Source organism: Thermobia domestica, chromosome 10, assembly GCF_964235325.1.
Source record: "Thermobia domestica chromosome 10, izTheDome1.hap1.1, whole genome shotgun sequence".
In the NCBI taxonomy this organism is placed as follows: domain Eukaryota; kingdom Metazoa; phylum Arthropoda; class Insecta; order Zygentoma; family Lepismatidae; genus Thermobia; species Thermobia domestica.
In genome coordinates, this window is record NC_137463.1 from 252,471,711 (window position 1) to 252,493,103 (window position 21,393).

The window sequence follows — 21,393 nt, forward strand, 5'->3', positions numbered from 1 at the left end:
TCTGCTAGTTTTGATGCATTTTTGGTTGAACTATGGTTTGCTCCCGTGTATTTTCGTGTGCCTCAATTTTTCTTTTGGTGAAATTTTAATGCCATCTCAAATTTCAACCCAGGTATTCTCAAGGTTACTGAATTTGAATTCTCTAAGACCGAGAATATATTCGATACTTCAATCTGATTTTCCCCTCTTGCCTGACCCTCCTCTGACTTCTTAAAATGAAACTTCTCTGTTTTCAGATATTGAATATTTCCTTTATTCAATGATAATCTCCCTCTTATTATCATTGCTACCAGGTAGTGATCTGTGTAACAGCACCTCTAAACGAAGAAACACGGGTTATGCTAGACTGTCTTCTTCTATCTACTAAAATATGATCAATTTGGTTATATGCTTTTCCATCTCGTGAAATTCAAATACATTTATAAATGTGAAAAGGACCTCGCACTTTTCTTATGGAAAGTGGCTTTCGGCTAATGTTGTTCAAACTTCGCTGGTTGATAGTTCTTAACATGTGGATCAAAAGTCTTAATGGGCACAAAGACCGAAATCCACTCCTTCCCCCCAAACAACCGCCTCCAAGTAGCTGGGGGGGACGATTGAACTGATTTCAGCATGTAAAACAATTTGTTGTTTTAATCAACTCAACAAGGACCCCAAACAACCACATGTTAGACTATCAAACTACCCCACTTGACATCGCCCTTTGCCCCCCACATATCCCCCCCCTCGCGAATTACCTTACGGATGTTCCATATTACTGTAGTTTATAGTTGCGCGTATGTGTTGAAATACCTACAGTTTTGGTCTCACCGACGATATAATGGGTTTCACGTATCGCTGATTACGAATCTGAGGTGAGAGTTCTAGAATTCAAGATGGAGGATCAATATGGCGGATCTAAAACACGAAACTCCTGAATGTAGCCACAAATAGCTGTTTACTAGGGTATTTTGGGTCGTTGGTTACGAATCTGAGGTCAAAATTCTTGAATTCAAAATTGCAGATCCAATATGGTGGATAAAAACGTCGAAGCCACAAATCGTAGTAGACTAGAGTGTTTTTAGATCGCTGTTTAAGTACGCAACATTCCTTGATACTTCAGCCACCATGTAGAATTATTCTGCACCCTTGCCCTTTACCAAAACCCACCACAGATATCTTAATGCTGAACGGTGTTAAAATAATTCATCAATTATCTGTTCATTATTTTCATCATTTCGGTTTGCAGCATCTAATGCGGTACTTAGCAATGAGTCATCGGGATATCTAATATTCTGTAAATGTCGTGCATGGCCTAAATACCACAAGACACTTGCAACGTGCGCACAAGTACCTAATGTACGAGCACCGCTTTGACATATACAGTAGTAACCTTGAATAACATTTTGATCATAATCCTGGTCATCTTCATCATTGGCTACATGTGCTACATATGCTATTCCGCAATGCAACTAAGCATCAAGTTTTCATAGCATATGTAGCCAATGATGAAGATGACCAGGATTATTCCGCAATGCAACTAAGCATCAAGTTTTCATAGCATATGTAGCCAATGATGAAGATGACCAGGATTATGATCAAAATGTTATTCAAGGTTACTACTGTATATGTCAAAGCGGTGCTCGTACATTAGGTACTTGTGCGCACGTTGCAAGTGTCTTGTGGTATTTAGGCCATGCACGACATTTACAGAATATTAGATATCCCGATGACTCATTGCTAAGTACCGCATTAGATGCTGCAAACCGAAATGATGAAAATAATGAACAGATAATTGATGAATTATTTTAACACCGTTCAGCATTAAGATATCTGTGGTGGGTTTTGGTAAAGGGCAAGGGTGCAGAATAATTCTACATGGTGGCTGAAGTATCAAGGAATGTTGCGTACTTAAACAGCGATCTAAAAACACTCTAGTCTACTACGATTTGTGGCTTCGACGTTTTTATCCACCATATTGGATCTGCAATTTTGAATTCAAGAATTTTGACCTCAGATTCGTAACCAACGACCCAAAATACCCTAGTAAACAGCTATTTGTGGCTACATTCAGGAGTTTCGTGTTTTAGATCCGCCATATTGATCCTCCATCTTGAATTCTAGAACTCTCACCTCAGATTCGTAATCAGCGATACGTGAAACCCATTATATCGTCGGTGAGACCAAAACTGTAGGTATTTCAACACATACGCGCAACTATAAACTACAGTAATATGGAACATCCGTAAGGTAATTCGCGAGGGGGGGGGGATATGTGGGGGGCAAAGGGCGATGTCAAGTGGGGTAGTTTGATAGTCTAACATGTGGTTGTTTGGGGTCCTTGTTGAGTTGATTAAAACAACAAATTGTTTTACATGCTGAAATCAGTTCAATCGTCCCCCCCAGCTACTTGGAGGCGGTTGTTTGGGGGGAAGGAGTGGATTTCGGTCTTTGTGCCCATTAAGACTTTTGATCCACATGTTAAGAACTATCAACCAGCGAAGTTTGAACAACATTAGCCGAAAGCCACTTTCCATAAGAAAAGTGCGAGGTCCTTTTATATTCTTCTCAATAAGATTTTTGGATTTTTCAAAGTTCACGGATCTAACGCCGTTGTCATTATTTTCCTTATGCTGACTTAATCTCCTATCATACCCGTTCTTCTTCTTCGTAAAAACGCCTCTTATCTTTTTACATAGGCGCCGACTTGACGAAAATATTGGGGGGGGGGGAGGAAGTGAATAAATATATAATCATATTCAGCTGTTTTCTATCAGCTGCTCGATAGAGGCCCCTTCCCTCCTTCATATCTCGGTCCGCTACATCCGCTCCGCTGTGAAATTTACAACCCAAATCAAATTTGCCTAAAGGCATTAAAAGAAATTCAAGTTCAAAATTTGGAAACTTCACTTCAAGTTTGAGTAACACATTGATCTTTACTTTTCATATCAGTGTTGCCAGAATGTTGGTTGAAGGTTCAGTGTTCTATTAAAAACACCGTTTTCTATCGAATAAGAAGGCTATTCCTAATATTGGATTAAAGGCACAACGAAGTTTACAACATAAATTATTGCTCCTCTTTGCTAATTCTTCCTCGACTGGATTATATTGGGAAGGGGGGGGGGACGAGGAGCCCACCTTAAATATTGGGGACGCCAAAAGTGTCCTGCTGCCGCAAAGTCGGCGCCTATGTCTTTTTTATCTTCTGTTGAGGCATGTACATTTAGAACAAAAATATATATTATATGTAATCGATTTGTCACATAAACGATTAGCGTTATAAGGGGAAAAGAATCACAGTGAAAAAAATAATCCTTGAAATTTTCAAGTCAAGAGAGTACCTTGCTACAATTTAAAAAGTGAACATTAAAAATTCGTTGTAAAAGGACTGCCACAGTTCTTGCAGGATTTAAAGAGGATAGCATATTTGAAGAAAGTAAATTATTGTCAAGTATGCGCAAATAGTGATGTAATTATAGTGTTTTCAGAATAGTTTGCGGGTTCACTTTTTATTTTAAAAGGTATTACATTAAATCTACATAATTTTGTGGAGGAAAACAGGTTCCAGGAACAAACAGACGGGTTATCGATAAAGGTCACAGCGTTGATCGAAATTATACATTGCAAAGAAGACAACTTATGTTAGTGATACAATGGTAGGCCTACTGTACTTACATGGATAGGCCTACGATTAACTTTTAAAATGTTTTCCTATCCAGCTGACATTGGTCGTGATTACGTTAAAGTATTGAGTTCGGGTTTTATTGTGCAACATCATCTATGAATTCTATGTGTTGCTACAGTATTGTTTTAAGATGTAAGTAGTTAGGTAGAATTCTTTTCTAGGTACTTTAGCTACGTCTCATAATCTCAAATAATCTATCAAACTTTTTGCAACTTATAGTAAGAAAGGAGACATCTTTTCGTCCCAGGAATCACCTAAGTTTATTATAATAGCTGAAAGAAGATATTTTTAGACCAATATTAATTAGATCACTTTTGCTTCTATTTTTCTCAGAAGCTACCAATGTTTATTATAGTGTCAATGGTAACTCATAAAAACTTACTGATTTGCAACAATTCCATAACTTCTTCAATGGATGTATTCTTGGCCGTGGTCTAGTTACGTACCACCTGCAAATATTCGTACACAGAATATTTAGTATAAACAAGAGAAAGACATCACCCATGCACATAGAATCCGTAGTGGCATCTCGATCCCAGACATTATACCATTGAGAACCAATACCTAAGTAAAGAAAGATAGTGCGAGGGTAAGCTAATAAGTATGTGCACGCCTGTTTTAATCGTCTGTAAGTTGGTTGTATGGCTTTCTGTGGTTGCAATTCGATAGATGGCACCATTGTTTTCGCTTGAAGTAGGTTTCACCATTGTCAATTCAGTTTGCTTTGAATTGTTGCGGAGTGAATATGGCTGAAATCCGTAGAATGCTTTTAACACAATACAAGGGCATTGTTTTACCACGACAAAATATTTACCAGTGGATTGAAAACCTCAAAAGCTGCCTACTGTTTCTTCGTCCTTTACACTTGTTTGACAGCAGCACAGACAGCCATACAGTCAACCTATGGAAGATTAGAATTCTACCTTCATGTTATAAGATTGATATCCATTTTTAATTCTGACTCTACGAGTTTAATATCTGTTTCCAAATTTCCATAATTTATTTAAAAGACGAGACAAATTACATTGAACGAATTATGGGACAGGCCAATGTGTCTCGTGAACGGTGTGGAGGTTACAGTACACATCTCTTTGACTTGTGATAGATGGAGCAATTTCACTTTAAAAAGTTAAAAAAGAGAAAACAGAGGTATTCTAATTATTTTCTGATCCTGGTTATTGTCTTGTGAGTTAGATATATTAATTACAATTACCATAGTTACTTAATATTTCAATATTAGTCCGTTTCACTCGTACTGGAAATAATAGGTTCTAAAATTGTTTTAAAACCTGCTCTGGATCGTCAAATCACAATCTACAATCAAACCGGAACGAAGAGAATTCCAAATGTTAAAAATTAATCTTGTAATTTTATTGTAATCTAATTGGTGTAATTATGGACTGAAAAATGAAATTTGGTGCTATTTATACAATTATTCAGTGTTATTATCAGATCAGAATACCTTTCTAGTTTCCTTGATTTAACTACGGTAAAGAGATGGAACATTATAAGGAATTTCGCAACGTAAACTTAATTTGAAGGATATCCTTAATCATTAGTGATGTATATTTTCCCTTGTTCAAATGTAAGCCACAAGACTATAAAGCTATCTCCGCGTTTATATGAGTATTTGAGAACTTCACACAAATCTTACGTGACTTCAAGTTAGTTTTTAAACGTTCCTCATTTACGCAACAGTTTGCATTAAACCGTGACGATGAGATAACAAACAGGCTCTTAGATTATTGGTCAGCAAGGAATGTTAGGGTTTGATCGAGCTTATTGAACGCAATAAATATAAACAGGCCAAGACTTGAGGTGTTGGACACCAGGGGACGGAGATAGGGGAGTGTGACATCGAAGGAGTCACTCTTCAAAATTCCAGGGAAAAGCAAATCTATCAGGCCGCAATAGTGGGATTGAAAATGAAATGAAATCTTCATTTTCGTTGAAATCTTGAACGAAAATGAAATGAAGTTTAACGTCCGACTATTGTACCTGTTAGGCTAAGGAAGACGGTGATTAAAGCAAGTGAATGATGATAGAAGAATTGGTGGAATGAGAAATTAGAAGGATACAGAAGTACCCCGAGAAAACCCTTGAGCACGATGTTGTCCACCACAAACTTGCTTGGCCAGGGATCGAACCATAAGGACCCCATGCACTAGAGGTAAGCGCTCTACACTGAGCCACTGTCCCCTTAATAGTGAGGATGAGAAGCAAGGTTCTGTCAGCGAAGGGTAACGTTCGTAAATCCTAAATATTATGTCTTCTGTAGTTTTGGACTTGTGTCGTTTAGGACTTGTGAAGCTAAATTATTTTTAGGACTTCTACCATTTAGGACTAGTGCATCTAAACGAAAGAGAAACTGATAGAGTCAGAGAGAAGTACAATGAACAGATATATGAATAAATAATGTACAGTAAGTCTAACGGCCCGACAGATATGATTTAATATATCAGAAAGCACAAGGATTAGGAGCAAAAGTTAACAAAAGTACACACACACACGATTGGAATCGAAGATCAAGGTCTTGTATTCATTAATCATCAAAGAATCTTTAGAATGTGGGAAGAATACATAAAGGATTCGTACGGCCAGAAGAGACACTCAAAAGATATGACGACTGAAGCAGAGGAAACTGAATGATGAAGGAAAAGGACCCAATATATTGCAAAGTGAAGTAGTATAAGCAATCGAAGACATACAAAGGAAGAAGACCATTGGAAACGACGACATACAGCGGATTTGCTCAAGGGATAAGGAGACAATACAATGAAAGTGCTGACTTCACTTATTAACAAAATCTACCTGAGTGGAGAATGACCATAGAATTTTCTTGAAGTTACAACGGTTATCCAAGAAAAAGTAAGCAAAGAACTGATCACAGAACCATAAGCCTTACTTCCCACTAGAAAGATTATTGAGCACATATTGAGCAGGCGGCTGGAAAGTAAGATAGAAGAGATGTTGCAGGAGGATCAATTTGTGTTCTGAAAATGAAAAGGCATCAGATTCTTGAGTTGATAAGCAATGTATCAGAACGAGCTCCTGACATTGTATTTCATTGACTGGCGTAAGCTTTAGACCTAGTTAATTCGACGAAACTTCTAAAAGTATTTAAAGAAATCAGGGTTAACTGTAGAGATCGATGATTTATTCGCAACCTGTACGTAGAACAAAGAGTGAAGTTGCGCTTGAATCAAGAAGAAACCAATAGTGTGGAGATTGGAAGAGGATTCAGATAAAGATGTAATATGCCACCCCAATTATTCAACATCTACAGTGAAGGTTCAATGAAGGAAGCATTAATAGGAGTTGGAGGTTTCAAAAGTGGAGGGCAAATCATTAACAAGATCAGGTATGCAAATGACACGGTTGTTATAGCTAAAACCTAAGAAGGACCGCAGGAGAAGATGGACAAAATAGTTGATACTGGGAAACAATATCGAATGGAAATAGAAGACGAAAAATCGAAAGTCATAAAAGTATTCCGTCGAAACGCGCTCTTGAGTGTCAGTGTAGAACAAAGAGAACTTAAGGAAATCTATTATTTCAAATATCTGGGAAGTACTTTAACAAGAGACACTTACTGCATCAAAGCGATCAGATCAAGAATTGCCGTAGCCGTATTGGATTATGGAAGCTGGTGAAGCACTATATATGGGGTACTGGACAGTGTGATTCAGAGACTTAGACATAACGGAAGATAGATAAGATAATATAGATAGAGAGAGTAACAAACGAAGATGTTTTAAAATGGGTATGAGAGAAGAGCGCTTTTAACCAGAATCCTTCATAGGAAGACGAATTGAATTGGACATATCTTGTGAAGGAATTATCTTCTTCATGCTGCTATAGAGGGAAAGATGGAAGCAAAGCGACGAATAGGAAGAAGAGCAGATCTGATCAAAGATTTCAAAAATAGAAGAAAATATTGGGAATCATAAGCTGAAGCTCGAAAAACGTAGAGGAAACATTCCCAGGCAAAAAATAAAAACTCATTAGTCCCAGGACATGCTAACAAGCAGAATGCTTAATAGTAATGAAAAGCGCGGAGTAATTACTTAAATTAAAGGAAAAATTCTAATAAATATGAATAGGCCGCTTTTGAGATATATATATATAAACTACAGATAATGAAAAATATCACGTTTTAAAACGCCCTTGCCTGTGAACATGTAAACTATGAGTCCTATTGCAAGTGTTCAAGAAATTACACAGGAAATGGTATGCACTTTATCTAAATATCCATGTTTTACAATTGTCTCTCACCAGCGAAATGAATTGTACAAAAGAAAGCTAGGACACGAGAATATCTTTTAAGTAATAATTGATCATTCCATTCGCTGGTACCGGAGGAATTCGAAACATGGATATTTAGGTAGAGGGCATGCCAGTTCTTGTGTAATTCCTGGAACTGCTTGGGGTAGAAGTCGTAGTTCTCAAGCGGGGTCGTTTCAAAAAATGATTTTTCAATTCTTTTCTGGCTTATCACTATGAAATGAGGCGTTTCCCGATCTAAGTTTATAAGAACTTTTCTCTTTCACTTGATGTAAGGTATCACCCTACGCTGAGTGTGGGTGCGAATTTTAGACCACCAGCTGAATATATAATTACTGGTCATGTTTCTTTAATAACATAAGCTTAAGTACGTTTATTCATTCATTCGATAGAAAGTAAATTAAGAAAAACCTATGGCAATTATGCCACGCCAAGTAAAACTATCATATCAAAAATCTCGCTGATACTGCCAATTGAAACCAAAGAAAAAAGAGAAATGATGTTGCTTGTAGCCTTACAACATTGTTTCATTTGTAGCCTTACTTATCTTAACACACATTCTTAATTATGTTTTTATTTTAAAAGTGGAACATAACTATAGTTTTTAAATAGAAACTTCAATTGACTTGATACTCACAAAATCAAAAATGAGGCCATAATTGTCCATTTTTTTCTTTCGGTTTCATGTTCAATTGAAATAATGGCAAGTTCTTCCAATTAAATTTCAGCCAATGTAGAGCGTAAATAAATTTTAATAATTTTTAGTTTTTGAAAAAAAATAAAGTACTCTCATCGCTTGCTACTGTTACAGGTAGTGACAGTAACAATATAATAGAATATAAAATGCAAACGAAGTTTTCACTTTAGTAAAGTTAGCTAACATCATCATGAAATGTTTATCTTAAATACTATGTAATATATTTTTCATATATATTTCAATTTTGTAGACTTTACACCAGATTTTTGAACCTTTCTAAAAAGTGCCATCCGGTGCAAATACTAGTTAATGTTTATACTCAAAGTTTGGTGTAAGCGGTAAGTTCCTACTAAGTTAATGGTACATTCATATTCCTATTTCATTGTCTAAATCGTTTCACTTCCTACAAACTGCAGAGATCTTGAAAATGTTGAACTCCCCGAAAGATGTGAGTGGCAAGGATTCTTACTGTAACTTCTATTTCTGTGCACGAATAGTCAGTAACTATTTTCTTCATTTTTCGACATATATATATAGAAATTACCTTTAGCTTCCAAGGTGACTATTAGACTGTAGCCCCAAACGACATTGATAGACGGCATTATGCTTCCAATGAGCTTGAATACCATAGAGACTGAAGGGATATTATGAAAGGATGACGTTATGATTAATGCAGCAAATATATACATTAGCACAAACCACACAGCATTTGAAACTGTAAATACAAGATATATAGTAGTAAGAATCCATTAATATCCAACTAATCTAATAACAATCTTTAATTAATTAGTAAATAAATTAACATATTTTTTTTAAAATATATACTACTGATTGCCTGAATAATCGTCAATTATTTAATTTTCATTATCATCACTGGCAGAACTGTTTAGCCATAGGCAATAAAAGTGGGTGTTACTTGAAATAAAATGAATGGGAACGCAATTCAGATTCATCTTTATTTTTCTTTAAAAGTTGTAGGGTTCCGTCGTGTTGGATTCGTGTCTTCCTAGGGTTGTCAGTTCGCCGGTTTTTCACCGGCCTGGCCGGAAATATTGCTGTTATTTTGATTAAAGCCGGTGACCCGGTACGAACTTCTTTATAACCGGTTTTCTCAAATTTGTATCTAATTCCAAGCAATTCCATCTAGTTCAAAAGTAATTTTCATTCTATAAATCCAAAATTGTCAGCTTTCACAATCTACCAACTATTAATATATTTCGTTCATCTGTTTAGATAATTTCAAACAGATGACAGGGACTGTATCAAGGAAAAATTGAAATTTATTTGTAAGAAGCTTTATACATTTTTTGAGAGTAAAAAAGGATTTCTTAAAGTAATTTCTTGTAGTTGAAGTATAAGCTTAAAGAATAAATTTCATTTTCTAAATCCAAAATTGTCACGTAAAGATTAATATACTTTTGTTAATCTGTTTTGATAATTTTAAAGAAGTGGCAGTTACTAGTAAATACAATATAATGATCAATGCCGGATTCAGTTTCTCATTTATAGAACAACGTATCTATTAAGCTTATGCAGAATACATGTGCTAGGCCTAACGCACTTTTGTTTACGATAGTACATTTGCTTCTCATGCTGGATGGGTCCGAACACAGATACTTCACAGTTGGACCTATATCATAGGGAATTTTGAGGGGGTGCCTTTCATTTTTCAGATTTCGCAACCCTATGTCTTTCTGGTTACTTTATGTATATCGTCTGCTGTACTGATGTTTTTAAACAATAGCACCTGCTGTATGGATAACATGTGCTTGCACTAAAATGTGTGGATCCTTACGATGTATATCAGGTGTTTTTCAAAATGGCGCCCACGGACCACGAAGCATTATTCTGCAGGTCAAATATATATATACAATTATGTACCTTTCTTACAGTCATCTGGAGACGCGATTTCCACTATGTGACAACATCGCATTGCCGATAAAGAATCATACAGTTAATCTACCATCAAATAGTTACATCGATTCTTTCCAGACGGCAGACGTTGATAGTAGCACCATCTAGTAGCATCTGTACAAAAAATAAAACAATTCGCTTGCTAACAGAAGAGGAAATGCTTACCAAGTTAAGCCAAATAGTTTGTACAAAATTACATGTTCTAGATAAATCAGTGTAATTTTATTTTGTAGTGAATCCCAAAGAAAGGATAACGACTCAGAGCAAAATACTTGCTATATTCAAATAATAAAATCTGCTTCATTGCTTAGAAGTTTTTATAATGAACCTCTGCAGTCTCAGTGAAATCTCAAAATATACACATATACATTTTTTTTTAATATTCCTTCTAAACAAAGCATAACTACTTTTTCGGGGCGAAGCCTCATTTCCAATTTTTCTTTCTTCTTGCTCGTTCGGCTCCCTCTTTCTGTCAGGTCCCGGAACAACTGCCCCGCTCGCCCCCCTAGCTAGGCTCTGTGCATTGGAAAAGGCGAATATGTTTAGTCACACCAAATCATAAGAGCTTGAAATGTAAATTCTATCCGCTTCTCCTCATGTGATATCGATGAAGAAACACAAGAACGTTGACATGTTTGATGTTAGAAATCTTTAAATGTGTAGCTTAAACACTACATAGGCGCATTTGTAGAAGACATATTTACATTAAGTTTATCGAAAACGATAAGATTACAAATTGAAATCAACAGGTCGGCCAAATGCAACTTGCCCTTTTCCCTTTCGAATGGTATAACCGTGCAGCCTCGTCATACTAACGAGAAAAAATCACAATATTTAAATCTCGTTCCTATCTGGAATGAGGATATTAGGTGAAATACAAGACAATCTGTGACTTATTCTGTGTCAAAACATGTGTAAGTATGTGTAGCTCTTTGTCTCTGGAATGGAATATGTGAGCAACTCGTAACCCCACCTTTGTGATTATAGGTTCCGTCTGATAAAAATATCTATATAATATAATAGATCTGATGTAATAGATAATATAATATGTAAATATCTGACATCATCTATAGGTAATAGTCAACAGAGCTCCTCCGTGGCTAAGCGGTTAGCGTGCGCGTCTTTGGCGTGGAAGACCCGGATTCGATTCCCGGCGGGAGCTCATGTAGTTTGGATTTCAGTTAATCAGTAGGTTCCGTCTCATATAGCCTCGCTGCTGAAAGGAATATTAAACTCAAATTCAACCAAATAGTGAACATATGTTTATCCAGGTCGCGACTCTGCAGTTTTTGTAGTGGCAGAGGAACAAAAAACAATGACTTGTTGTAATTATTCTGGCGGTATTCATTGAATGGCAAGAATGGATATATGGCCTGTGGAACATACATTTTACAATTTTTTCTAAAATCGTACTTGATTTTCAAGTGATGACAAACGTTTAGATAATTTTGCCAAAGTAGTGTACATGTATTTTCAGTTATTAATAGATTGCGAAATGGAAGCTAACTTTATGGAAAGGATTCTTCTTCTTCATTACTGCGTAGTAGCGTAAAGGAAAATATCTACTCAAAAATCATATTTATTTAAAAGTTTATTCGTGAAACTTACTGTCTATCACGTGGTCTAAACAGGAAATATTATTATGAGTTAAATTTGTTGCGTGTATCTTCTTCGTAATCGCAATCAGTATTCCCGTTCCGTCCGTTCCGCGTGCAAATTTCACAATGGACTAAATTAAAAGAAAATAAAATGAAGAAGGATATATGAACAGAAACTGCAAAGATTTAAATACATAGTAAAAGAATTATTCGGATAAATCTGTTTGTGAAATTTTGTGTTGATATTTATTTTTTATCTTTTCTACTAAATATGTCAATTTAATATCAATTTTAATTTGCATGTTTCTATGTACTTGATTGTAAGGTTTGTGCTATAATGCGAGTACCTGAGCGAAATATAAGAGTTGATACTTCATACAGATACGCACACGATGATTCATTGCATGGTGACGTCTTTGAGGAAATTGATCACTGAATAATATGTGAGTTTGGTTCGAAACTCAAAACAATATTTCTTAGCGGTGTGGTAGAAAGTAGCACTCCTAGTTTGTGCTAAGTGGCCCCCAAGCCAAACGAGACAACCACATACCGAACCGTACTAGTACAGAATAATGCCCGAACATGAGAGAAAATAAGCTTACAAGAAACTCCTAAAGACAAATTATAGCATACAAACAAAGAATAGCCCCTAATGAAAAGGGACAACCAGGATACGAATCGAATCCTACTACAAAGAATGGGACCCGAAGCCAGGGAGAGAACCACTGAACCGTTACAATGGTTACTGGCCTGAGTAGACCATATATAGATTACTTTCAAATAAGTAACATTTGTGAAAACTTGCCTGTTTTGAAGCATACAATGATGGCGTATTTTGTCTCAAACATTGCTATAGCATATAGATAGAAAAATACAAAATACAGGCTCCATGTGGTGTGGCGAAACACACTATTCCCTAGAACATCAATCTGTACTACCATCAGAATGCTGCCGACGAGAACTGTTGGAAAATGAATAATAATTGCTGTTATCAACCAGCTGAGCCACCTAATCCAATGCTGAATACCACCAATTTCCATAAATTCCTGAAAAGAAAATGAATTTCGTGTAAAATTTGGACATATCGTATTTCTGGAGACTTTCAACTCTTATACACTGTTAGTAAGCAGCAAATCATATTCTAATATCACTTCTTTTATCTATTTGACTCCAATTTAGATTTAATTTGACCAATTCTGATCTCATTTGTGATTTGTCTATTAACTGTATTTTTGTTTTGGTAGAGTTAATTCCAAATTTAACTAGTTTATTTCAGCTTTTATTCATTTAATATGTAATAGTCTTTAATTGCAAAATAATCTTCGTAGTCAGGTAGATATAACAATTTACTTCGGGAGAGGTCCAAAGCCTTTGGGAGGTGCAAGTACAATATGAGAATAAATTATATTAAAATTTGTAAAATCACCCCCAAAATTAGACAAGTTTAGAGAAAATTCGAGATTTCAGGAGGGCGATTTCGGATCCCCAGTACCCATTCCATGTGTACACCCTTGTACATAGTTATTAAGTCTTATTCTGTTGGTAAGGTTACCCTTTACACATAGCACTAATATATTACCTTATCGAAGAATATTTAATGCTCATTCATTATATTGGTTTACACAAATAAATCCATTGCTGGACAGTTTACTGATGTAATATTGAATAGTTTCATATTGGTTTGATTGCCATTTTTATTGAAATTTGAGGGAATTATTCAGGAATGCAGTTTACAGTCAATATAAAAATTCATGATTTCCTGTGACTTGAAAAATTAACCTCAAATGTAAGTACTTGAAAATTACCATTAGTAACAAATACATTTGGACTTTGGCTGGTATTGTTGGCGTGTATGCTTGAAAATAAAGATTTTGTTTGCGAATAATATAAACAAAATATTACCATGCGCTTAATATTTACACGAAATAGCATGCATCTTAAAGTAACTTGAACTACTTTACTTTCTTGTAAATTTGTGTGACCTCATATCAAAACTATATAATTACATTATGAAGTATTTCGAATTGTCCAACAAACCTAAATTCGTTGAGGTCCTTCTCGGCTGCTTATACGATTACATAGAAAACCTGAATTCGATTTCTGTTGAAAGCTCATGTTGTTTGGATGTAGGTTAACCTTCAAGCTGCAGATTTACATGTCATGTAACGTTCATTCGGAAAGGATACGTTTAAATTCAAATCACCGATCCGAGGGTAGGTTTGGAAAAATATAAAGCTAACCAAGAAAATTCTGCCCCTTTTTGTGGAGGTCTGTATTCATTTGGCCCTCACACCGTGAGTTGAATGTGTTACGAATATCAGTTGTTGGTATGGGTATATCAAACATACTACCTGGTCATGGCAGTTCAGTTACACCCTGAACTTGCGTAGATACAGAGTAAACATGGGGCCTCCGCAGAACGTCATAAGAGCGTGTATGCTGTACGAGTTCAAACTGGGGTCAAACGGCGCTGAAGTAGGGCGAAACGCATGCCAGGCCTTTGGTGAGGTTGTCGTGACTACGCGGACAGTACAGCGGTGGTTTAACAAGTTTCGGACGCTGACGAAACACTCGAAGACGCACCACATGCCGGAAGACACACACATGTACAAAATGAAGATCTTCAGGCAGCAATTGAGGCGAACAGTGGCCAAACATGTGAGAAACCAGGTCTACAATTCACTGTGAGTGCAGAAACCATTCGACAGTACCTCCATCAACTTGGGAAGCACTACAAATTGGATCGATGGGTCCCACATGATTTGACTCCGGTCTACAAGGCAACGCGAGCAGACACTTGTGTTTCTTTGCTGTTTCATCTGAGGAAGGAGCCATTTTTGGACGGGGTATTAACATGTGATGAGAAGTGGGTCCTGTACAAGCTGAACGGTGTGACGTCATCATTGGTTAGCATTCAATGAACCAGTTCCAAAACAGCCGAAACCAGCACTGCACCAGTAGAAGGTCCTCCTGTGTGTATGGTGGACTGCTCGCGGCATCGTGAGTCAGGAACTGCTACCAGCTGGTCAGAGCAACAATGCTACAGTGTACTGTCAGCAGTTGAGCCGTGTTCAAGAAAAAGGAAAAATTCTGGACACAGCACTTCTAAATCGCAAATGGGTCCTTTTGTTACAGGACAACACTAAGCCTCACGTAGCTAGGATGACCCGGGATACCATCCTACGCCTAGGATAGGAAGCCCTATTGCATCCGCCATGCTCTCCGGACATTTAATCATCTGATTATCACCTGTTCCATTCCTTGGACAATCATCATCGAGGACGCAAGTTCAAATCCCTACTACACGTGCACTTGATAGACTCTTCTCTTCACGGTCCACCAAGTTCTACCGCGATGGAATCCGTGCCTTCCAGAACGTTTGTAGGAGGTCGTCGATAGGACTGTTTTTGATCTTCCAGGTACGTCTTAGCTGAAATGTTGATGTTCGAAGGTGGTGGGTGGAAACGCTGGAGAACCTTCTTGGTTTACTTTATACTGCGAAATATAATATATAAATGATAAAGCGAATAGTTTTTTCATGTTTTTATTAAATTCAAAAATGTGATACTTTCATTATGATATTTCCTTTATATATCCTAATACTTGTTAATACAAATCTGATATCAATTAAGTAATCTAAATTCTTATATATATATATATATATATATATATATATATATATATATATATATATATATATATATATATATATATACAGGGTGGTTCAGTAATGTTAGACAGCCCTGAATAAATCGGAAACCAGCAGAGATATTAGCAAGAGTGTGGTGGATCCAGATACTTGTGGAAGGGAGACGTCTTTTGAGGTACTACACAATGTTACCAGGTCAACAGTGTTGCCAGCTCAGTACAAAGTTGTATTTTTTTAATGGAACATATAGAAGTTTATGCCATCAAAAGAATTAGTACAGAATACGAATACGAACAAGCGAAACCGCATCTGTCAGTGTTGTCAAATAAGGAAGTTATAAAGCTTCAAAGATCAAGAAATTAGAGTGTCCGTAGAGCAAAACTAGCAAAAAGGCAAGAAAAATAATACTTCGGAATGAAAAGGAGGAACCAAAAGAGTAAACCAAAGAACGCACAGCATCCACTGAATAACAGGGTTGCCACAGCAAAGGGGGAAAAAAATTGAAAATTTTGCAGTTGCCATAGGAAGAAAAGTGCCCATATGACATAATGCTGGAAACACCATAGAAAGTCCATGTAAGATTCAGGAATCCTAATAGCGTTTGTTCGAAAGCGATATCTCTAACCGGTCCCGAGATACACCAAAGGTGTGCGGGGTTTGCAACACTGCATAATAATTCCCTCGCCCTCCAAACTACAGGAACGAGTAATGAAAATGACCCGCCCAACAAAATGTAAGAACTACACGGGTCTAATCGTCAAATAGAAGGCAATGATACCTTTATGTTTACAAGAAATATGATGAAGTGTGGGTTTTCCCCCGTAACTCTTATGGGTCACGGAGACATCATTGTCACACGTCTGTGAAGTTGTCCCGCTCACCTAACGAAATCTACATCGTTAGTTTATCGTTAGTTTACGTTAGTTTTGCTATAATTATCGTTAGTTTCGAAAAAATAAAATTTGTATTCAACAAATAATTGGGCAGGCCAACTTCACGGTTCTCCACCCACAAACGAATTTCAAAAGTTTTTCATATCACATCGTTAGTTTATCGTTAGTTTACGTCAGTTTTGCTAAAACTATCGTAAGTTTCGCAAAAATAACGATTTTATTCTAGAAATAAAATTTCCCTCCCCAACTGTGAGTTAGCCCGACCATATTGAATTCTCATAAAATTCCAACTCATATTATTAGTTTATCGTTAGTTTACGTTAGTTTTGCTAAAATTAACGTTTGTTTTGCAAAAATAAGGTTTTTATTCGAGAAATAAGGGTTCCCGTTAAATGTAAAGTTAGCCCGCCCATAAAGAATTATCATAAATTTCCATCTCACATCGTTAGTTTATCGTTAGTTTAAGTTAGTTTTACTAAAACTATCGTTAATTATGCAAAAATTATGATTTTATTCAAGAAATAAATGGGCAGGCCAACTTCACGGTTCCCCGCCCACAAACGAATTTCAAACGTTTTTCATATCACATCGTTAGTTTATCGTTAGTTTACGTTAGTTTTGCTAAAACTATCGTTAGTTTCGCAAAAAATAACGATTTTATTCCAGAATAAAGTTTCCCGCCAGCTATGAATTAGCCCGCCCATATTAAAGTCTCATAAATTTCCAACTCATATTATTAGTTTATCGTTAGTTTACGTTAGTTTTGCAAAAATTAACGTTTGTTTTGCAAAAATAAGGTTTTTATTCGAGAAATAAGGGTTCCCGTTAAATGTAAAGTTAGCCCGCCCATAAAGAATTATCATAAATTTCCATCTCACATCGTTAGTTTATCGTTAGTTTAAGTTAGTTTTACTAAAACTATCGTTAATTATGCAAAAATTATGATTTTATTCAAGAAATAAATGGGCAGGCCAACTTCACGGTTCCCCGCCCACAAACGAATTTCAAACGTTTTTCATATCACATCGTTAGTTTATCGTTAGTTTACGTTAGTTTTGCTAAAACTATCGTTAGTTTCGCAAAAAATAACGATTTTATTCTAGAATAAAGTTTCCCGCCAGCTATGAATTAGCCCGCCCATATTAAAGTCTCATAAATTTCCAACTCATATTATTAGTTTATCGTTAGTTTACGTTAGTTTTGCAAAAATATCGATTTTATTCGAGAAATAAGATTTCCCGCCAAATGTAAAGTTTCCCGCCCCTAAAGAAATATCATAAATTTCCATTTCGCATCCTTAGTTTATCGTTAGTTTATCTTAGTTTTACTTTTCTTAGGGACATACTGGACACATTCCAGTGTACCTGATGGAACATGCCTGCTATGTAATTGTGCTGTTAGGGATTGACCATACTAATAGTAACAACAAATGTGTTAATCAGTGTTAGATAAAGGCAAGAGAAATTACGTAAAACCTACCTTGTAACATATAAGAGGAAAACTTAATCAGTTTTAAGATGAGTACGCAAGATGGCGCTTGCTGTTAGATTTTGCTACTCCTGTGCTCAGTTTTATGAAATTTTTACTTACAAGCATAAATTATTTTACAAGTAGTTGTCTCATTACGGAATATGAATATTATATTACCGTTTTCCGTGTTATGTTTTACATTTTTTCCACGTAAATATTATACACACGTGAAATACAAAGATAGTTTATTTTGACGACCATTTTGAACGTTAAATATGTAGCCTAATATGTGTTATTTCAATTTTCTTCTTTTCGTTCCTTTCTTTCTTTATTTTTGCTGAAACTTAATTTGCTTAGGTAAAATATTATATCTTCTTGAAAATAATCTATTTATGTTTTTGAGCTTTCATATAATCACGAATAGTTGCCTGAATCCGTTAGAGGAAAATACTATATTAATTAATTTCACTTATTAGGAAAGATTGTGGGGTGTTACTCTGACTTCATGTTGATACTATGCTCAGTCGACTTCTTTTTACATATGAAACAATTAGGCAACCAGAGAAATCTTCGATCGCAAGCTTGTTCGAATTATGAGCGTTAAAAGTTCAAAATTGAACAGATTTTGAAAAATGTTTGAAGAAACCATTGAGATACATGCTTCATTTCTAGTACTGGGATGTTTTCTTGGGTGCTCGACAGAATAGTAAGGTCAAAACGTACGCATTTTGCAAGATACGGAAACTTATTTGGAAAGGGTTGAAGAGTAATGGCGTCTTTCAACTTGCAAATTGCATCCTATTTGGCACACCGGGAAAATAGTCTAATAAAATTTATTTGAAAGCAACTATATTGCCATTCAAGTGTCACTTTCCCGTGTGGCCACCTAAACATTAAACAATGACATTTGTCTCCGAAACGCTTAGCTGTGGAACTAACTTCAATGGGACTCCCAACCTAGCAGGCCTCTGTGCATTGTGGAAAAATGAAATATTTCAGTTTAACATCCAATGATTATACCCTTTAGGCTAAGGAAGACGATGATTAAGGCAAGTGAATGGTGATGGAAGAATTGATAGAATGAGAAGAAGGGAGGAAACAGGAGTACCTCGAGGAAACCCATGGACATGGTATTCATTGTGGAGGACGGTGTTTTTGGGCTGGCTATCGGCCTGGTTCCATACTCACTCATTTTTATTTTTATTTATTTTTTTTTTTTTTTTAGTTTTAAAGGTTTTTGGACACCTCGTAACATTAGAAAATTGCTGTTTCCGTAACGACCGGATATGGTAGTGGAGATATAATTTTAACAACCGATTCCAAGAACCTGAGAGATTTTAATAACCGGTTCGGGCGAACTAGGTGAATGGCACCATTAAACAAAGCAATATACTCTGTCAGCGATAAGGCCATGAGCGACCGCAGCGGAGGCAAGGGGATAATCGCTTTACCTTGCATTTTCGAAAGGTGTTTGGTTGTTTCAAAACGCTTTTATCCGGAAACACACGTGAAGGCACATTATATTTGGTTACACCTACTAGAATATTTAATGTAGACCTATTTAATATAGACCTATTTAATGTAGTCCACAAAGTTATGCAATAAGCCTCAATAATAATTGTTTTGCATTATGCGTTATGTGCATCAATGTATGTCGGTCTTTTGCCCCTTCCCCGCCCTTGGAAAAATCCTGCGATTGTTTCTGGATAAAAGTGTTCTTATTCGGAACTGTTATTATCTTCAGGTGTGCATAGTATCAAGTATGAACCAGTACTGAGAGATAGCGTGAAATTGTTTTGAATATATGCTACTATAAACAAGAATTAGAGAATTCATACTTGAGCTTGTTATTGTTGAAGATCATGTGATATATGAAGTACAGCAATCATGATGCAAAAGCAAGAACTTGCAAAACACTTGGAGAATTGAAGTAGGTTAAATATACTAGCAGGTTTTAATAAAATTAGCTGTAAATAGCTCAGTAGATAGATCACCTCTGGCGCACGAGATCGCTGTTTCGATCCCTTTTTTCCCCAGGAAGACTTTATGTAGGACCCATAGTGTGCTTGGATTTTTCGGTGCTTTCCATTTCCTTCAGTCCACCATTTTGATAATCATCACTGCTCCTTTTAGATTCGGACTATAACTGTGGAATATTAAACCAGAAAAATTCAAATATCATCACTGCTCTTTTTAGATTCGGACTATAACCGTGGAATATTAAACCAGAAAAATTCAAATAGCGCCTTCGGCACCTTAACACCCGTGCTAATCGCGTAGTTTTACTCGCTGCGGGAACTTATGCAGAATCATTCTGACGCGTGATTACTAAAGAATTCGACTAACATGTTTCCTGCAGTAGTCAGGCCTTTTATATGACGCTAATCATATGTCAAAACGACCCTGTATAAAGCCCTATTTCAGATTCCTCATTCCACCTGGATTGTGGAACAAATCTGTCTGTGTAAGTAAGCAACCTAGTAAAAGTTGATGATAGTTTTCATTTAACGTAGCCGTGTTTGGTTCACAATTTTAGTAATAATGATTAGATCTATGCTATCTAAAGTAAAGTTGCACTAAGACATTCAACTTACAAAATGCATGCACTGGGGAACACAACTTACAAAATACCTACACGATAATACAACTTGACAAAATACCACGCTTGAAGGAACTAAGTCCGTTTGGTTGAAAAGATCTGATTTGTGTAATGGATTTGTATTTGTATTCTTATTCTTAATTTGCACCATTGAGACATCTAGTTATAGATAAATGTATAATATATCTGTCATTTGCTGAGAAAATGTTACCATAAAAGTAGTTTTAGTTGGGTCTACCCCTAAATGCAGTTTGAGTCGAATTTTGCCCAGAAAACGCTGGAATGTTAGCCACGATATTTAAGCCCCTAAAGTAAAGCTGCTCTAAGAATTGCAACTTCCCTTACAAAATTACATTTTTGAACGTACTAAGAATGTGTTTTGTCCTATCTATCTAGGTAATGATTTTGTATTTGTACACGTATCCTTAATCTGCACCGTAAAGACATCTAGTTATAAATAAATGTATAACGCTTAACTGCCGTTTTCTGAGAAACTATTATACCTACCATAGAAATGATATTATTTTCCCTTAAAAATCCAAATTGAGTTGCACTTTAACCAGAAAACGATGAAATTTCTAAAGTAGAGATAAGTTTTACATCAAGGATTGCAACTACGCTTGTA

The 21,393-nt window shown here is 36.1% G+C and overlaps 2 protein-coding genes across 2 annotated transcripts in view; both read right to left on the minus strand.

Annotated features, from left to right (window-relative positions):
* Positions 1-9,358, minus strand: part of LOC145662203 (phospholipid-transporting ATPase ABCA3-like) — a 211,910-nt gene extending 202,552 nt beyond the window's left edge. The window contains exons 1-2 of the mRNA XM_081727537.1: positions 9,190-9,358; positions 4,047-4,228 (exon numbers count right to left, since the gene is read on the minus strand). Coding sequence (XP_081583663.1) covers positions 4,047-4,228; positions 9,190-9,334 — 327 coding nt within the window. The 5' untranslated portion in view covers positions 9,335-9,358. The remainder of the gene's footprint in view (positions 1-4,046; positions 4,229-9,189) is intronic.
* Positions 9,359-12,933: 3,575 nt separating this feature from the next.
* The window catches only part of LOC145661905 (ATP-binding cassette sub-family A member 17-like), a 47,595-nt gene continuing 39,135 nt past the window's right edge, over positions 12,934-21,393 (minus strand). Inside the window, exon 5 of the mRNA XM_081727248.1 lies at positions 12,934-13,203. Coding sequence (XP_081583374.1) covers positions 12,934-13,203 — 270 coding nt within the window. The remainder of the gene's footprint in view (positions 13,204-21,393) is intronic.